Source organism: Bufo bufo, chromosome 11, assembly GCF_905171765.1.
Source record: "Bufo bufo chromosome 11, aBufBuf1.1, whole genome shotgun sequence".
In the NCBI taxonomy this organism is placed as follows: domain Eukaryota; kingdom Metazoa; phylum Chordata; class Amphibia; order Anura; family Bufonidae; genus Bufo; species Bufo bufo.
The window spans coordinates 66,665,049-66,682,758 of record NC_053399.1 but is presented as its reverse complement, the minus strand read 5'-3'; the positions used below and the strand labels follow the sequence as shown (position 1 = coordinate 66,682,758).

General features: G+C 41.7%; 1 protein-coding gene across 1 annotated transcript in view; it reads right to left on the bottom strand.

Annotated features, from left to right (window-relative positions):
* NPAS3 (neuronal PAS domain protein 3) overlaps positions 1–17,710 on the bottom strand; it is a 695,623-nt gene that overhangs the window by 128,498 nt on the left and 549,415 nt on the right. Inside the window, exon 7 of the mRNA XM_040412178.1 lies at positions 5,194–5,312. Within this exon, the coding sequence (XP_040268112.1) occupies positions 5,194–5,312 (119 nt within the window). The remainder of the gene's footprint in view (positions 1–5,193; positions 5,313–17,710) is intronic.

The following is a 17,710-nucleotide window of genomic DNA, read 5'->3' as shown; positions in this document are numbered from 1 at the left end:
TCTGGAGGAAAGAAGGTTTGTACACAAACATAGAAGAGGATTCTTTACGGTAAGAGCAGTGAGACTATGGAACTCTCTGCCTGAGGAGGTGGTGATGGTGAGTTCACTAAAAGAGTTCAAGAGGAGCCTGGATGTATTTCTGGAGTGTAATAATATTAAAGGCTATAGCTACTAGGGATGGGTCGATGATCTGGGGAGTTATTCTGATTGCCTGATTGGAGTCGGGAAGGAATTTTTTTACCCTTAAGTGGGGAAAATTGGCTTCTACCTCAGTTTTTTTTTTGCCTTCCACTGGATCAATTTGCAGGATAACAGGCCGAACTGGATGGACAGATGTCTTTTATCGTCCTTATAAACTATGTTACTATGTTACTAATAACACACAGTGGCTATAACTGCCTGTCATTTAATCACTTTCTAGCAAAGCCATCAGGATGCCCAGTTTGTGTTCCTGCAGCGTTGATGCCAGGTTTCTCCCACATACAAACAAGTATGACTGTGCTCATTTTTTTTTTATCATCTTCCGCCTCAGGAGAGAGGAACCATCGTGATTTTTTATACACTGATGCTCTTCAAAGACACCTTTAGATTGTTGGCAGCCTGGGGGGGAATTCTCTCCCAGACACAATTTGGAAGCAACATAAAGGCCTTGAAGTTGAAAAGCAAAGAAAAGGTAGGACAGAGAGAGCAAGGCAGAGAAAGGGGTGTGTGGGACAAAGGCTGAGATATTTTTTAGCTTTCCCCTTCACTCTCCCTATGAGAAAAAAAATCACATTCAGGGAACTACAGGATTACATGTGACAGAATAGAGGAAATCCTTAATCTTGCGATAGTTATAGCCTGCTTTATAATTTAGGGGACAGTATAACGGAAAAAGATAGAATCTACTTAAACACACATATGTACTCGAAATGGAAAAGTGACAGAGGCAGGGGCATATTAAAAATTTGGTACCCAACGGCACATGCCACTCTGCCAAGACAAAGCAGCAGTAACTAATGACCAGGAACAACTCTGTATCTACTACAGTGCAAGAGCTGAAGGACCTGTAATGACAATAAGTCATGTGATCAGTGCAGGAGGGTCAAAGCTTAGCAGAGGAGAGAAGTGGTAGTAAAGGACCTGTGATAATGTCACCATTATATGATCAGTACAGGAGGGGGCATAGCTCTGCAGAGGAGAGGAGAAGTGGTAGTGAAGGACCTGTGATGATGTCACCATCATGTCATCAGTGCAGGACGGCCAAAGCTCAGCAAAAGAGAAGTGGTATTGAAGGACCTGATGCTAGCACCATCATGTGATCAGTACAGGAGGGGCAAAGATCAGCAGAGGAGAGGAGAAGTGGTAGTGAAAGACCTGTGATGATGTCACCATCATGTGATCAGTACAGATGGGGGCGGAGTTCAGCAGTGGAGAAGTGAGAAGCCTGTGAAAACTTGGACGTTGTAGTCCTCTCCTTTTATACTCCCTCTCTGAATTGTCCTCTGATATCCTATAATAACAGCCTAGACATGATGGGAATTGTAATCCTCTCTTCTAACCCTTCACTGAAATATCCTCTCTTATCCCTTAATGTGGCCTGGACATGCTGGAAGTTGTAGTCCTCTCCTCTTATACTCCCTTCCTGAAATATTGTCTGACATCTCATAATGGTGTAGACATGTTGGGAGCTGAGGTCCCCACCTCTAATACCCCCTCCTTGAAATGTAGTCTGATATTCCTCTACTCTTATATCCTTAGTCCTCTCTGAAATTTCCTCTGATATCCGATAATAACGAACTGAACCTGCTGGGAGTTGTAGTCTTCTCCTCTTATACCTCCTCTCTGTAATTACCACTGTCCCAGGTATGGTGTCCTCCATTTGGGGGTAATCGGTCACCCTAACTGTGGTGCTGTGTTAATACGACTGGTGCGGCAGCAGAAAGTGAGAACCCACACTCTAGCAGTGCCAAAAAGGAAGCAGGAGCGCTGCTACTACTGCCATTCCTGCCCAGCTCGAAGCCTGCCGACTTGTGAGCGTTGCCGCTACCTCTTGCAGTCCATGCATCTAGACTACAATGTATGGCAGCTCGGAGCTGCTGTAGATTTCAGTCCTCTTTTACGCCAGAAAACTGGTGGAAAGATAAATGTGCTGGGGCCACAGGTCCCACCCCACCCATTTCTCATAAAGTGGTGAAGGTGACATGTAAACACCATTTACACCTAGATTTAGACTTGGTGGCACTTAAAAAGTACACAAACATAGAAGAGGATTCTTTACGGTAAGAGCAGTGAAACTATGGAACTCTCTGCCTGTGGAGGTGGTGATGGTGAGTACAATAAAGGAATTCAAGAGAGGCCTGGATAGTAACATAGTAACATAGTACATAAGGCCGAAAAAAGACATTTGTCCATCCAGTTCGGCCTGTCATCCTACAAGTTGATCCAGAGGAAGGCAAAAAAACCCTGTGAGGTAGAAGCCAATTGTCCTCACTTTAGGGGAATAAAAAATTCCTTTCCGACTCCAATCAGGCAATCAGAATAACTCCCTGGATCAACGACCCCTCTCTAGTAGCTATAGCCTGTTATATTATTACACTCCAGAAATACATCCAGGCCCCTCTTGAATTCCTTTATTGTACTCACCATCACCACCTCCTCAGGCAGAGAGTTCCATAGTCTCACTGCTCTTACCGTAAAGAACCCTTTTCTATGTTTGTGTACAAACCTTCTTTCCTCCAAAAGCAGAGGATGTCCCCTCGTCACAGTCACAGTCCTGGGGATAAATAGATGATGGGATAGATCTCTGTACTGCCCCCTGATATATTTATACATAGTAATTAGATCTCCCCTCAGTCGTCTTTTTTCTAACGTGAATAACCCTAATTTTGATAATCTTTCAGGGTACTGTAGTTGCCCCATTCCAGTTATTACTTTAGTTGCCCTCCTCTGGACCCTCTCCAGCTCTGCTATGTCTGCCTTGTTCACAGGAGCCCAGAACTGTACACAGTACTCCATGTGTGGTCTGACCAGTGATTTGTAAAGTAGTAGGAATATGTTCTCATCACGGGCATCTATGCCCCTTTTGATGCAACCCATTATCTTATTGGCCTTGGCAGCAGCTGCCTGACACTGGTTTTTGCAGCTTAGTTTGCTGTTTATTAAAATTCCTAGATCCTTTTCCATGTCAGTGTTACCGAGTGTTTTACCATTTAGTATGTATGGGTGACTTGCATTATTCCTTCCCATGTGCATAACTTTACATTTGTCAGTGTTAAACCTCATCTGCCACTTATCTGCCCAAGCCTCCAATCTATCCAGATCCCTCTGTAGTAGTATACTGTCCTCTTCAGTGTTAATTACTTTACACAGTTTAGTGTCATCTGCGAAAATTGATATTTTACTATGCAAGCCTTCTACAAGATCATTAATAAATATATTGAAGAGAATAGGGCCCAATACTGACCCCTGAGGTACTCCACTAGTGACAGTGACCCAATCTGAGTATGTACCGTTAATAACCACCCTCTGTTTTCTATCATTGAGCCAGTTACTTACCCACTTACAGACGTTTTCTCCGAGTCCGAGCATTCTCATTTTATATACTAACCTTTTATGAGGTACAGTGTCAAATGCTTTGGAGAAGTCCAGATACACGACATCCATTGATTCGCCGCTGTCAAGTCTAGTACTTACCTCCTCATAGAAACTGATTAAATTAGTTTGACATGACCGATCCCTCACGAAGCCATGCTGATATGGCGTTATTTGCTTATTTCCGTTAAGATGCTCTAACATAGCATCTCTCAGAAAACCTTCAAACAGTTTACCCACAACAGATGTTAAACTTACCGGCCTATAGTTTCCAGGCTCTGTTTTTGGACCCTTTTTGAATATTGGCACCACATTTGCCATGCGCCAATCCTGTGGGACATTCCCTGTCAGTAAAGAGTCCGCAAATATCAGAAATAAGGGTCTGGCTATGACATTACTTAATTCCCTTAGGATACGGGGGTGTATGCCATCCGGTCCTGGCGATTTGTCTATTTTGATATTTTTAAGTCGCTGTTGTACTTCTTCCTGGGTCAGACAGGACACTTTTAATGGCGAATTTATTTCAGCATTCAGCATTTCATCTGACAGTTTATTTTCCTCAGTGAATACATTGGAGAAAAAAATATTTAACAGCTTTGCTTTCTCCTCGTCGGTCTCTGCGACTCCCCCCTCATTACTCTTTAAAGGGCCGACACCTTCAGATTTATACTTTTCAACATTTATATAATTGAAGAACATTTTAGGGTTAGTTTTACTCTCTTTGGCAATTAATCTCTCGGTCTCTAGTTTGGCCGCTTTTATTTGTTTTTTACATGTTCTGTTTTTTTCCTTATAGTTTTTCAGTGCTTCCGTGCTACCCTCCTGTTTTAGTGTTTTATATGCTTTCTTTTTGTCATTTATTGCTTTCTTTACAGTTCTGTTTATCCACATTGGTTTCTTTTTGTTCCTTAACCTTTTATTCCCATACGGTATGTACCTCTCACAATGAGATTTTAGGATGTTTTTAAAGATATCCCATTTTTTGGCTGTATTTTTATTTTTGAGGACTTTGTCCCAGTTAGTTAGGCCTATGGCCTCTCTTAGTTGGCTAAATTTAGCTTTTTTGAAGTTTGGTATTTTTGTTCCTCCCTGTAGAAACGCTCTTTTGAATGATAATTGGAAGGTTATTACTTTATGGATGTATTTCTGGAGTGTAATAATATTACAGGCTATAGCTACTAGAGAGGGGTTGTTGATCCAGGGAGTTATTCTGATTGCCTGGAATTTTTTATTCCCCTAAAGTGAGGGAAATTGGCTTCTACCTCACAGTTTTTTTTTTGCCTTCCTCTGGATCAACTTGCAGGATGACAGGCCGAACTGGATGGACAAATGTCTTTTTTCGACCTTATGTACTATGTTACTATGTAAACACAGGGTATGTGACTTTTTTTTACACCAGAAAACTGATGTAGGGGGAATGATAAATTCCCCACATAGTGCTATGTATTAACAGAAAGCTCACAGTTGCTATGACCTTATTATGCAACCGAATGCTCTACAGAGAACATAATATACCTTCTCTAGTTGTCATTCAGTAGCTGAAGATGTTACCAAATCATAGATGAAATAAAAACAGTTAAGAAAAAGCTTGTTCCATTTTGTCCTACCTGCAGAACTTACCTTGTACCCCGAGGATTTAATATGCACCCCTCTCTTAGTCAGAGTTGACTTCATCCGAATGAAGAAAGACCTTTCTAGAGAGTTGTCCTGAGGGAGGATCCCGGGGCTGGAGGACTCCACTATAAAAAACCATGGACAATGTCAACACAGAGGAAAGCTGAGGGTCTAATTTCATTTACATCAGCACCTTAAAATTATGAAGTACATTTAAAATTAAAGTCCTACATTTTGCTGTCCCTAGCGTTAACACCTTTCTGCAAAAAAATAAAAAATTATATATATATATATATATATATATATATATATACACAGTTGCAAGAAAAAGTATGTGAACCCTTTGGAATGATATAGATTTCTGCACAAATTGGTCATAAAATGTGATCTAATCTTCATCTAAGTCACAACAATAGACAATCACAGTCTGCTTAAACTAATAACACACAAAGAATTAAATGTTACCATGTTTTTATTAAACACACCATGTGAACATTCACAGTGCAGGTGGAAAAAGTATGTGAACCTCTAGACTAATGACATCTCCAAAAGCTAATTGGAGTGAGGTGTCAGCCAACTGGAGTCCAATCAATGAGATGAGATTAAAGGTGTTGGTTACAGATGCCCTGCCCTATAAAAAACACACACCAGTTCTGGGTTTGCTTTTCACAAGAAGCATTCCCTGATGTGAATCATGCCTCACACAAAAAAGCTCTCAGAAGACCTACGATTAAGAATTATTGACTTGCATAAAGCTGGAAAGGTTTATAAAAGTATCTCCAAAAGCCTTGCTGTTCATCAGTCCACGGTAAGACAAATTGTCTATAAATGGAGAAAGTTCAGCACTACTCCTACTCTCCCTAGGAGTGGCCGTCCTGTAAAGATGACTGCAAGAGCACAGCGCAGACTGCTCATTGAAGTGAAGAAGAATCCTAGAGTGTCAGCTAAAGACTTACAAAAGTCTCTGGCATATGCTAACATCCCTGTTAGCGAATCTACGATATGTAAAACACAAAACAAGAATGGATTTCATGGGAGGATACCACAGAGGAAGCCACTGCTGTCCAAAAAAACATTGCTGCATGTTTACAGTTTGCACAAGAGCACCTGGATGTTCCACAGCAGTACTGGCAAAATATGCTGTGGACAGATGAAACCAAAGTTGAGTTGTTTGGAAGAAACACACAACACTATGTGTGGAGAAAAAGAGGCACAGCACACCAACATCAAAACCTCATCCCAACTGTGAAGTATGGTGGTGGGGGCATCATGGTTTGGGGCTGCTTTGCTGCGTCAGGGCCTGGACAGATTGCTATCATCGAAGGGAAAATGAATTCCCAAGTTTATCAAGACATTTTGCAGGAGAACTTAAGGCCATCTGTCCACCAGCTGAAGCTCAACAGAAGATGGGAGTTGCAACAGGACAACGACCCAAAGCATAGAAGTAAATAAACAACAGAATGGCTTAAACAGAAGAAAATACGCCTTCTGGAGTGGCCCAGTCAGAGTCCTGACCTCAACCCGATTGAGATGCTGTGGCATGACCTCAAGAAAGCGATTCACACCAGATATCCCAAGAATATTGCTGAACTGAAACAGTTCTGTAAAGAGGAATGGTCAAGAATTACTCCTGATCGTTGTGCACGTCTGATCTGCAACTACAGGAAACGTTTGGTTAAAGTTATTGCTGCCAAAGGAGGTTCAACCAGTTATTAAATCCAAGGGTTCACATATTTTTTCCACCTGCACTGGGAATGTTTACATGGTGTGTTCAATAAAAACATGGTAAGGCTACTTTCACACTAGCGTTCGGGGCTCCGCTTGTGAGCTCCGTTTGAAGGGTCTCACAAGCGGCTCCGAACGCATCCGTACTGCCCCAATGCATTCTGAGTGGATGCGGATCCGCTCAGAATGCATCAGTCTGCCAGCGATCAGCCTCCGCTCCGCTCAGCAAGAGGACACCCGAACGCTGCTTGCAGCGTTCGGGTGTCCGCCTGGCCGTGCGGAGGCAAACGGATCCGTCCAGACTTACAATGTAAGTCAATGGGGACGGATCCGTTTGAAGTTGACACAATATGGCTCAATTTTCAAACGGATCCGTCCCCCATTGACTTTCAATGTTAAGTCTGGACGGATCCGTCTGAACTACTTTCACACTTAGAATTTTTTCTAAACTATAATGCAGACGGATCCGTTCTGAACGGATCCAAACGTCTGCATTATAGGAGCGGATCCGTCTGTGCAGACAGCAGACGGATTCGCTCTGAACGCAAGTGTGAAAGTAGCCTAACATTTAATTCTTTGTGTGTTATTAGTTTAAGCAGACTGTGATTGTTTATTGTTGTGACTTAGATGAAGATTAGATCACATTTTATGACCAATTTGTGCAGAAATCCATATCATTCCAAAGGGTTCACATACTTTTTCTTGCAACTGTATACACACATATACACACACACAAATTTGTGGTGAAAATTATTCAAGTGTATAGAATTACAATTATGCAGACGCTACTTATAATATTTAAATAACTGATTATGACGAATATGCCATTTGCTACATAAAGCACCAATCTGTTCTTCGAGTTAGTGTCTTTATTCTGGCATGGAACAGGTTAATAGAGAAAAAGCGTCAATGCCATGAATTGGGGTTAAGTATCATCACTACACCAGATAATTCTCTTCTCTAATCCAGTGGAATCAAACCTATTTCTTTTATCACAGGGCTCCCATTTTGAATTAAACAAGCTCATTAGTTCTAATCAAAAGCTTCAAGATCAAAAACTGGAGTGTCGGCTTCAGATCCAGCTGGTTCTAGGATCCGATGCTCAGCTTCACCAGAGAACGGGATCACAGAAGCCTCACGGTGGGGTGGGCCAGGAGAGATCGGGAAAACATTGCACGTCCTCACTAGTGCAAGAGGAATATCTGTTCAGTATCAGGTGTCAGATCTGCCTTTATCTTCAGTGCACTGAGCACAGGTCCTCACACTGCTGCTATTTGTGTATACTGTGAAGCTCTTAATGGCAGTTAACATTTTGTCTTCTTCATGGAGCAGATTGTGAAAAAAACTATATACATTGTAAGAAGGTACAAGGAATAATCGTGGATGATAGGTACGTGTCACTGAGATTCCTGGCCTCGGAGTAAGAGACGTTTTTTATGTGTCAGCAGCAGTTGCTGTTTGATACTTAGTATGGCTATAATAGATGATCCGGGACGGCTCTTACTGGGAGTAGTAAAAGTGCTGGGTGGGTGACTACTCCCCATGTTCCAGGCCGGGTTTTGCCAAGCATCAAAACCAGCCAGCACTGACAGGTGGAGAGGATTACCTCCATCTGACAGTGGAGCTCAGGAGGTCTGTGTGCTGGGATCTGCGCTTGAGCCGGGCTGGAGGGCTCAGACACCTGTGAGGGCGAACAGGCCGCCTGACACCTGCCTGTGGACTTGACAAGGCAGAACTTCCAACAGGGTGTGAGGTAACACCCAAGAGAAAAGGTGACTGTTTTGTATATGAACTTTTCATGTGTGTGAACGATCACCAAGTAACTTGCATTTTTGTTTTGCTTTCACGTGTGAATAAACACTGATGTTTTGAACCAAGAACTTGTACTTTGCCTCTTTGCTGCACCCGCTAATCCTAACTACCAGAGCGAATCCCCACAACATCTTGACCTTGAATTGATCACAACAGTGGAACATAAAGAAAACTCTAACGGTACTTCGTAAAGGTTAGTTCAGTTATTGCTTTCCTCTTTTACCAAAGCAGTCCTTCATATTAAAAGAATGGTTAAAATGCCTGTACCCACTGTCCTGGTAACCAGCCATCAAATATATTGTGTGGAATCTCTGACCTGACATTGTGAATGAGTTGAGTTTCTGAAATTCTAAGCCCCAAGCACATGGAGACATTATAGCTCAATTTTTATGGATGTGCAAGGTGTTTACATAGAAATGAGACAAAAATAAATTGTGGAGTTCACATTGCAAAGGCATTCTACCTTAAAAACTCTGCTTTTAAGGTGAAAATATCGACAATACAGGCACTTGATTATTATGTGGCCCTGTAGTACGGGGTCACACAGAAATTTGTGTGCCACTACCCAGTCTCTTGCATACAGCTCTACAGTGTCCTTAAAGCTTTAAGGTGTACTTGAGTTTTCCAAATAAGTTTGCATAATCACTATGCTTCTTTGTACAATCACAACTGTGAAGGAACAGTTATGTTTGGGCTTCCCTAATTTATTTTCCGCCATATTATTCCCTGTTTCAGCTGCACAGCTAGATGAATTTCACTCAGAAGCAGGGGGTGTCTACCTTCTGCCAGTATGTACTACTGTGACATCCGTTCCCTTACTTCCCTTTATGTTTTTCCGCTGTGGACCTCACAGAACAGATAAGGAGCGGGTGGGATCACACTTACAGAAAGGCATGAGGCTACTGTGATCTTCAGAAGCTGCGTAGGAGCAGTTATTTTACCAGGCTCAGGATCTCAGCTAGCTTTGACATGCCCTCACTTCCTCTCAGCTATCTTCTGAGCCTCTGCAACTTAGGTGGAAGTAAGAACCCTAGTGGTCATAACTTCAGGTGGATGCAGGCATATTTTTTAAATGAAGTATTTTAGAAATTTGCTACTTACACCATTCTCTATTGAATGTTGTGAACGTAATCCTGCTTATGACATTACAAGTGATGGAGTATTTCCTTGGGTCTGCAAAAATTCCTAACATTATACACTGACTGGTAAGTATAACTCATTTATTTCCATTATTTTAATTTTTTATTTGTAAGCACAAACTCTAAAATTTATCATAGCATATGTCGCAGGAAAAAAGAACTGATGCATATATCCACCCAAAATGTATACATTTTTGCTAGAAATCACACATTTCACAATAAAAAAATATATATATACTGTACCTACAATGACATATCACAATCTGATAAAAGCATACTGTGTATTGTTCAGTCGGCACTCTGTTAATAACATAGTGTTGGCATCTAGGGAAAGGCATCCAGTGCAGCAATGAAGAAAGCAGACCGGCACTCCCTGTCTCAGTTTATTGTCACATTAGATACATACATGTGACACATTTTCCAATGTGATAACACCAAGGAGCACAGCGTTGGCCCGAGTGGAATATTTTCTAAATTATAGCTGGCAAAGTGCTTAATCACAAAGGGGGGACCATTAAAAAAAATTGCAGATAACCCATTTAAGGGTCCTCAGTTAACATATATACGGTAGTTAAAAATGAGTATAACAATGCTGCTTTTTCTTATCTATTTCCAATAAGAAAAGTCACATGCTTGCTAGCTTTAACTATGAAATATTTTGTAGATTCCCAATGGTAATGCATTTTTGGTCCACATCCAATCTGCATTTTTTGCGGACCCATTCATTTTAATGGGGCCGCAAAAAATTCGGACAGCACACTTGTATGATGTCTGTATCCGTATGTCCATTCCACAGTCTCGCAAAAAAGATAGAACATGTGCTATACTTGTCTGTTTTCTACACAAGAATAGGCATTGTTACAACGGGTCCACAAAAAATGGATGCAACACGGATGCGATCCCTATTTTTTCCTCATTTTGCGGACCACAAAATACATAGTCGTGTCAATGCACCCTTAGTCTTATACATACACTGCTACCAGTGGGTGACACCACAGAGCATCTAGTGAATGCTACAGTGTTGAATGACTAGAGCTGAATGTTGCTGTACATCCCTGTGAAAAATGGTCCATCATGCTGAGCACCAAGTTATAGAGCAGGAGGAGCTGAGCAGATTGATATATAGTTGTGTAGGGAAAGATTCATTAAAACCTGCAAATTATATCTTTGCTTTTTCCACTTCCTGTGAACAGCTATCAGTCCAGGAGCAATCACTTATGTACACTTATATACACCTCCCTCCTGTACCAATAGCTGTTCATAGGAAGTGAAAAAAGCAAAGATATAAATGTAAAAATTACAGGTTTTACGCCTGTATTACAGATACAGATTATCTGACCAATATCTGTCCAATCAGACCAATAGTTGGTTGGTATAACAAAAGATCTGTGTGTGTAACTGACCAATGACTGGCCGCAAAATCTGTTAGATAATCTGTTGGTGTAAACTATATCAATCTGTTTGGCTCCTCCTTTTCTATAACATGATGCTTTCAGATTGCATTGGACTTTGTGGTGACAGGTCCTCTTTAATCTAGTGATTTGATAAAAAGGGGAGAAAGTTGAGGCAGGAAAATGTTTTCTTGCCAAACATCTTCTTAACCCTGCAAGGATGGGTCTATTTTGGGGCTTAAATGGGTTCTCCGGGAATTATTTAAAACATCCACCAGCAACCCGTCCTACAATTTGAGCAGGACTGGTTGACTGAATCTGCAGAGCAGCCTAGGGGATGAGGGGATGGGCCCTCACTACACATTAAGCTCTAGGACTTACATGTCCACCAGGTGGCTGACAACCACTTGATTTTTATGTCAATCAGATTAGATGAGTTTAGCAGTATAACAGGTCCACTAGGTGAACAGCTGCTCTCTATAGCGCACGTTTACTTTTTACCTATACTATTACCTCATAGTGCTCTGCATATGATGCTGCATGCTACATTCTTCCTCACAGACGCTCATGAATTCCATAAAAGAAAACCTCTGAGTAGCCTTCTATAAATGTATGTGCCCTAAATACCACAAGATAGCCAGCCATAGGCTGGGGAATATTTAGGATGTGAGCATGCTGGCTCATTGGGAGCCTGAAAGCAGGGGCATAACTATGGGGAGGCAGGGAAACTCGGTAAGGGCCCACCCAGGAGGAGATCTAAAATATTTTGTTAAAGCCCCTTCAACAGTATTATAAAATTATACATTATATACAGTGACACTGTAGGAAACAGATGGAGTAGCTGCCGGGCCCCGTCTGAGAGAGCAATTTTGACTAGCCACAAGAGGGGGTTGCTATAAAGTTACTGGAGTTGTCCCATTCAAAAATTTGCGATGCGGCCCAGTCATTTCTAGCTACGCCACTGCCTGGGAGCAAGCATACACACGCCGTAAGGGTACAGGGAACGGGACGAAGAGGAAAGTACAAGCTGCATATACTGCCGGAGGAGTATTCGACTCCGCTGTGAATGAGGAGGACGAGGGAGAAAGGGTCCAGGACGCCTAGCAGAGTAGGACGGGTGGGTGAGACTGTGCAACCGCCCAAAAGAATGGAGCAGCAACAGGCACAGGCTGCCATGCTAACAGAGACTAAGACAATAAGGAACAAAGGTGAAGGACAAAAGGTAAATTTAGAAGTAGTATATAATATACTACAGGTGAAACTCGAAAAATTTGAATATTGTGCAAAAGTCTATTTCAGTAATGCAACTTAAAATTTGAATTTTGTGAAAAGGTTCAATATTCTAGGCTCAAAGTGTCACACTCTAGTCAGCTAATTACCGTATTTTTTGCCCTATAAGACGCACCTAGGTTTTTGAGGAGGAAAAAAATAAAAATAAATCTTGAACCAAAAGGTGTGCTTTTGGTGGGTTTTGAACTACAGTAATGGTGATCTGTGGATGGCACTGTTATGGGGGCATATGTGGATGGCAGTGTTATGGGGGATCATTGTGGGGGCATCTGTGGATGGCACTGTTATGGGGGCATCTGTGGATGACACATATATAGCATCTTATGTGTCATCCACAGATCCCCCATAACAGTGTCCCTGTGAATGGGGGTCGGCATCTGTTTCTGTAATGGCGGGGACCGGTGCAGTCACTGTATTTTACTACACCGGGCCCCGCTCTCTGTAGTATATGGTAATCATATCTAACTTGTGGGTATTGTTAAAGTATTCCAATCATCTTAAATCTATCGCTGTACTACTTACAACTAACTCCTTGGCAGTCAGGAGGCCGGGCGGGCGCTCGTAGCATAGCTCACTACGCTAACTGCGCCTGCGCTGCCTGCTTCATTCATAAAGTGGGCGGCGCAGGTGCAGTGAGCGTAGTGAGCTACGCTACTAGCGCCCTCCTGGCCTCCTGACTGCCAAGAAGTTAGTTGTAAGTAGTACAGCGCTAGATTTATGATGATTGGAATACTTTAACAATACCCCAAGTTAGATATGATTACCGTATACTACAGAGAGCGGGGCCCGGTGTAGTAGAATACAGTGACTGCACCAGGCCCCGCTGCCATTACAGAAACAGACGCCGGCCCCCAGCCCCTCCTCCCTCTCAGCATATTCACCGGACGGTCGCAGCTTTCGCCCCATAAGAAGCACTGCTATTTTTCCCCCAATTTTGGGGGGGGGGGGGGGGGAAGGCGTCTTATAGGGCGAAAAATATGGTATCCATACCCCCTGAGCAAAGGGTACCTCAAAATTGTGACTTTGGGGTTTCATAAGCTATAAGCCATAATCATCCAAAGTCTAACAAATAAAGTCTTGAAATATCTCGCTTTGCATGTAATGAGTCTATCTCATATGTTAGTTTCACCTTTTAAGTTGCATTACTGAAATAAATGAACTTTGCACGATATTCTAATTTTTCGAGTTTCACCTGTAATATTCCATATTTTAAGAATCCTCTTGAATTCAGTAAGTATCCCAAATGGACCAGGCAGCATCAAACGATTCAACTTGTTGCTCAATATAGTCATTACAGGGAGTGCAGAATTATTAGGCAAGTTGTATTTTTGAGGATTCATTTTATTATTGAACAACAACCATGTTCTCAATGAACCCAAAAAACTCATTAATATCAAAGCTGAATATTTTTGGAAGTAGTTTTTAGTTAGTTTTTAGTTTTAGCTATTTTAGGGGGATATCTGTGTGTGCAGGTGACTATTACTGTGCATAATTATTAGGCAACTTAACAAAAAACAAATATATACCCATTTCAATTATTTATTTTTACCAGTGAAACCAATATAACATCTCAACATTCACAAATATACATTTCTGACATTCAAAAACAAAACAAAAACAAATCAGTGACTAATATAGCCACCTTTCTTTGCAAGGACACTCAAAAGCCTGCCATCCATGGATTCTGTCAGTGTTTTGATCTGTTCACCATCAACATTGCGTGCAGCAGCAACCACAGCCTCCCAGACACTGTTCAGAGAGGTGTACTGTTTTCCCTCCTTGTAAATCTCACATTTGATGATGGACCACAGGTTCTCAATGGGGTTCAGATCAGGTGAACAAGGAGGCCATGTCATTAGATTTTCTTCTTTTATACCCTTTCTTGCCAGCCACGCTGTGGAGTACTTGGACGCGTGTGATGGAGCATTGTCCTGCATGAAAATCATGTTTTTCTTGAAGGATGCAGACTTCTTCCTGTACCACTGCTTGAAGAAGGTGTCTTCCAGAAACTGGCAGTAGGACTGGGAGTTGAGCTTGACTCCATCCTCAACCCGAAAAGGCCCCACAAGCTCATCTTTGATGATACCAGCCCAAACCAGTACTCCACCTCCACCTTGCTGGCGTCTGAGTCGGACTGGAGCTCTCTGCCCTTTACCAATCCAGCCACGGGCCCATCCATCTGGCCCATCAAGACTCACTCTCATTTCATCAGTCCATAAAACCTTAGAAAAATCAGTCTTGAGATATTTCTTGGCCCAGTCTTGACGTTTCAGCTTGTGTGTCTTGTTCAGTGGTGGTCGTCTTTCAGCCTTTCTTACCTTGGCCATGTCTCTGAGTATTGCACACCTTGTGCTTTTGGGCACTCCAGTGATGTTGCAGCTCTGAAATATGGCCAAACTGGTGGCAAGTGGCATCTTGGCAGCTGCACGCTTGACTTTTCTCAGTTCATGGGCAGTTATTTTGCGCCTTGGTTTTTCCACACGCTTCTTGCGACCCTGTTGACTATTTTGAATGAAACGCTTGATTGTTCGATGATCACGCTTCAGAAGCTTTGCAATTTTAAGAGTGCTGCATCCCTCTGCAAGATATCTCACTATTTTTGACTTTTCTGAGCCTGTCAAGTCCTTCTTTTGACCCATTTTGCCAAAGGAAAGGAAGTTGCCTAATAATTATGCACACCTAATATAGGGTGTTGATGTCATTAGACCACACCCCTTCTTATTACAGAGATGCACATCACCTAATATGCTTAATTGGTAGTAGGCTTTCGAGCCTATACAGCTTGGAGTAAGACAACATGCATAAAGAGGATGATGTGGTCAAAATACTCATTTGCCTAATAATTCTGCACGCAGTGTAGGTTCTCCATATTCCTAACTTCTTTAACCCTGGCATATAAATCCATGGAGGAAGGAGAGGACTGATTTCTTTCAATGTTTAGTGATAACATATCTGACTACAGTAAATAAAAATGCAACTTCGCCATCTTACGGCCGAGTAAAAATGGAAGGACATTGAAAAGATAAAACAATGAATATAATGGTATTTCCAGGTCAGAAATCCTAGAAATTAAAATACAAATGTATGACCAAAACACATGGACATGGACCAAGTCCAAAACAGATGAGGTAATGTCAAGCCCTCTCCCCAAGTGAGCTGCCCCTTAAGAAAAGCTCCAAAATTTCCAAAATTAACCCATGGAGGAAAGATGGAATATGGTACCAGAACATTAAACAGCTTATACTGGTTTTCTTCATAGGCAGCCGCAGCACACAAAGAGGCCAATAACTTGAAGATAGCGGCCCACTGAGATAGGACTCCCATCTGTCCCTATACAAGCGACTAATAGTCTAGGCCAGAACGGGATCTATAAAAAAAATTTATATAGCTGAAATGAGATCCCCTATGGAAGTACCTGCCTTGCAAAGCTTCTCAAACAGATGGAGAAAAGTGTTTTTTTACAAAATGTTACCGTTTTTCTATGCAAAGGATCTGTGAAAAAGGCAATAAGCAAATGCATGTGTAAGTTGGTCCTATGGTCAGTGCAAAAACAAGGATGTGTGAATAGACACACTTAAATCAATGGATCCATGTGCTGTCCGTGATTCACTAACGTGTGAGATAGGCTTCTAGCAAACAACCGTATCCATTTTGTGGTCTGCAAACTGCAGATTCGCAAAATACGGATACTGGTCATGTGCAAGGACAACACCTGCATGGAGTTTGTATGTTCTCCCCCGGTTTCCTCTCACACTCCAAATACATACTGATAGGGAACTTAGATTGTGTGCCCCATCGGGGACAGCTTGATGCTAATGTCTGTAAAATGCTGCGGAATATAAGTGCATAAAAAAAATAAAAATAAAAATGTGCATGCTGTATTTTTCCTTCTAGAACAGTTTTTTCTTCTCTACAAAATAGACAAGAATAAGACATGTTCTATAAATTGTGGGAAGGCCACACAGATGTGGACAGCAAACCGATGACCTCTATGTGCTAAGCAAAAAAGGACCAACCAGGCCAAGCATTCATGACACCTAGATTACAATGTACAATGTACTATTGTAGTAACCATAGTACCAGCTCAAAAAACTGCAAACAACCTACATACTTTAGAAGAAATATCAGCCCACAAACGTACCCATAAAATGTAATGAAACTTTATTGTGTATACAAATGTAAAAAAAGTCATATTAAAAATCACACGATGCAAGGACAGGTGGCAAAAAAAAAACGTCCTCCAGAGACCACATTAACAAATGGGGGAAAATATTAAAAATATACAAAAATAGTGAATACTGGCCAAACTGCATATGTTGGACATCACCCTGATGAAGGTACGCCGAAAAGTGTGTTGGGGTTGCGTCCACCACTGACCACTGTTACAAATGGAGGAGTTTTGAATATTGGTAATAGTTTTTACCTCTGGCCTTGATACAGTTACTTTTTATCTGGTATTACTTCCAGTTTAGCTGTTTACAGGGTGATGTCCAAAATATGCAGTTTGGCCAGTATTCACAATTTTTGTATATTTTAAATATTTACCTCCATTTGTTAATATGTGATCTGTGGAGGACGTTTTTTCTGCCACCTATCCTTGCATCATGTGATTTTTAATATGACTTTTTTTTAATCTTATTTGTATACACAATAAAGTTTCATTACATTTTATGGGTACATGTGTGGGCTCATATTCATATTCTTTAACATCCATGTGCTGCCTGCATTTTTGTGGAGACAGAGAAACGAATGGGTCCACGGGCAACCCGCAAAAAATGCGGATCGAAAGTAGACCGAAACTGCAGTTGTGTGCATGAGGTCTAAGCCCTAAGAGTGTTACTGTGGAGTACTAACATTTTGAAGCCAGGCAATTTCTAATTTGTGACAGTAAAGGCAGCACTTGGCCATGGTGGAAGGAAATGGGTTAATCAGCAGTCTGCATGCGCCAGCTCTGTGTAAATGCACTGCGTTGTGTGTGTATATTTCCTGGGGCTGTATCTTTTTGCCTTTCTTGTCTCTCTCTGTCTACTCTCTCTCTGTCAGTACACCCAGTGGATTAACAGACTATTGAGGATTCTTTTTTAAAAGGAGCTCTTTTAAAAGGGTCAGATAAAGAGAGAGAGCGAAGGGAAGAGAGAGACTGTCAAAATGAGCCTTAGACAAAGA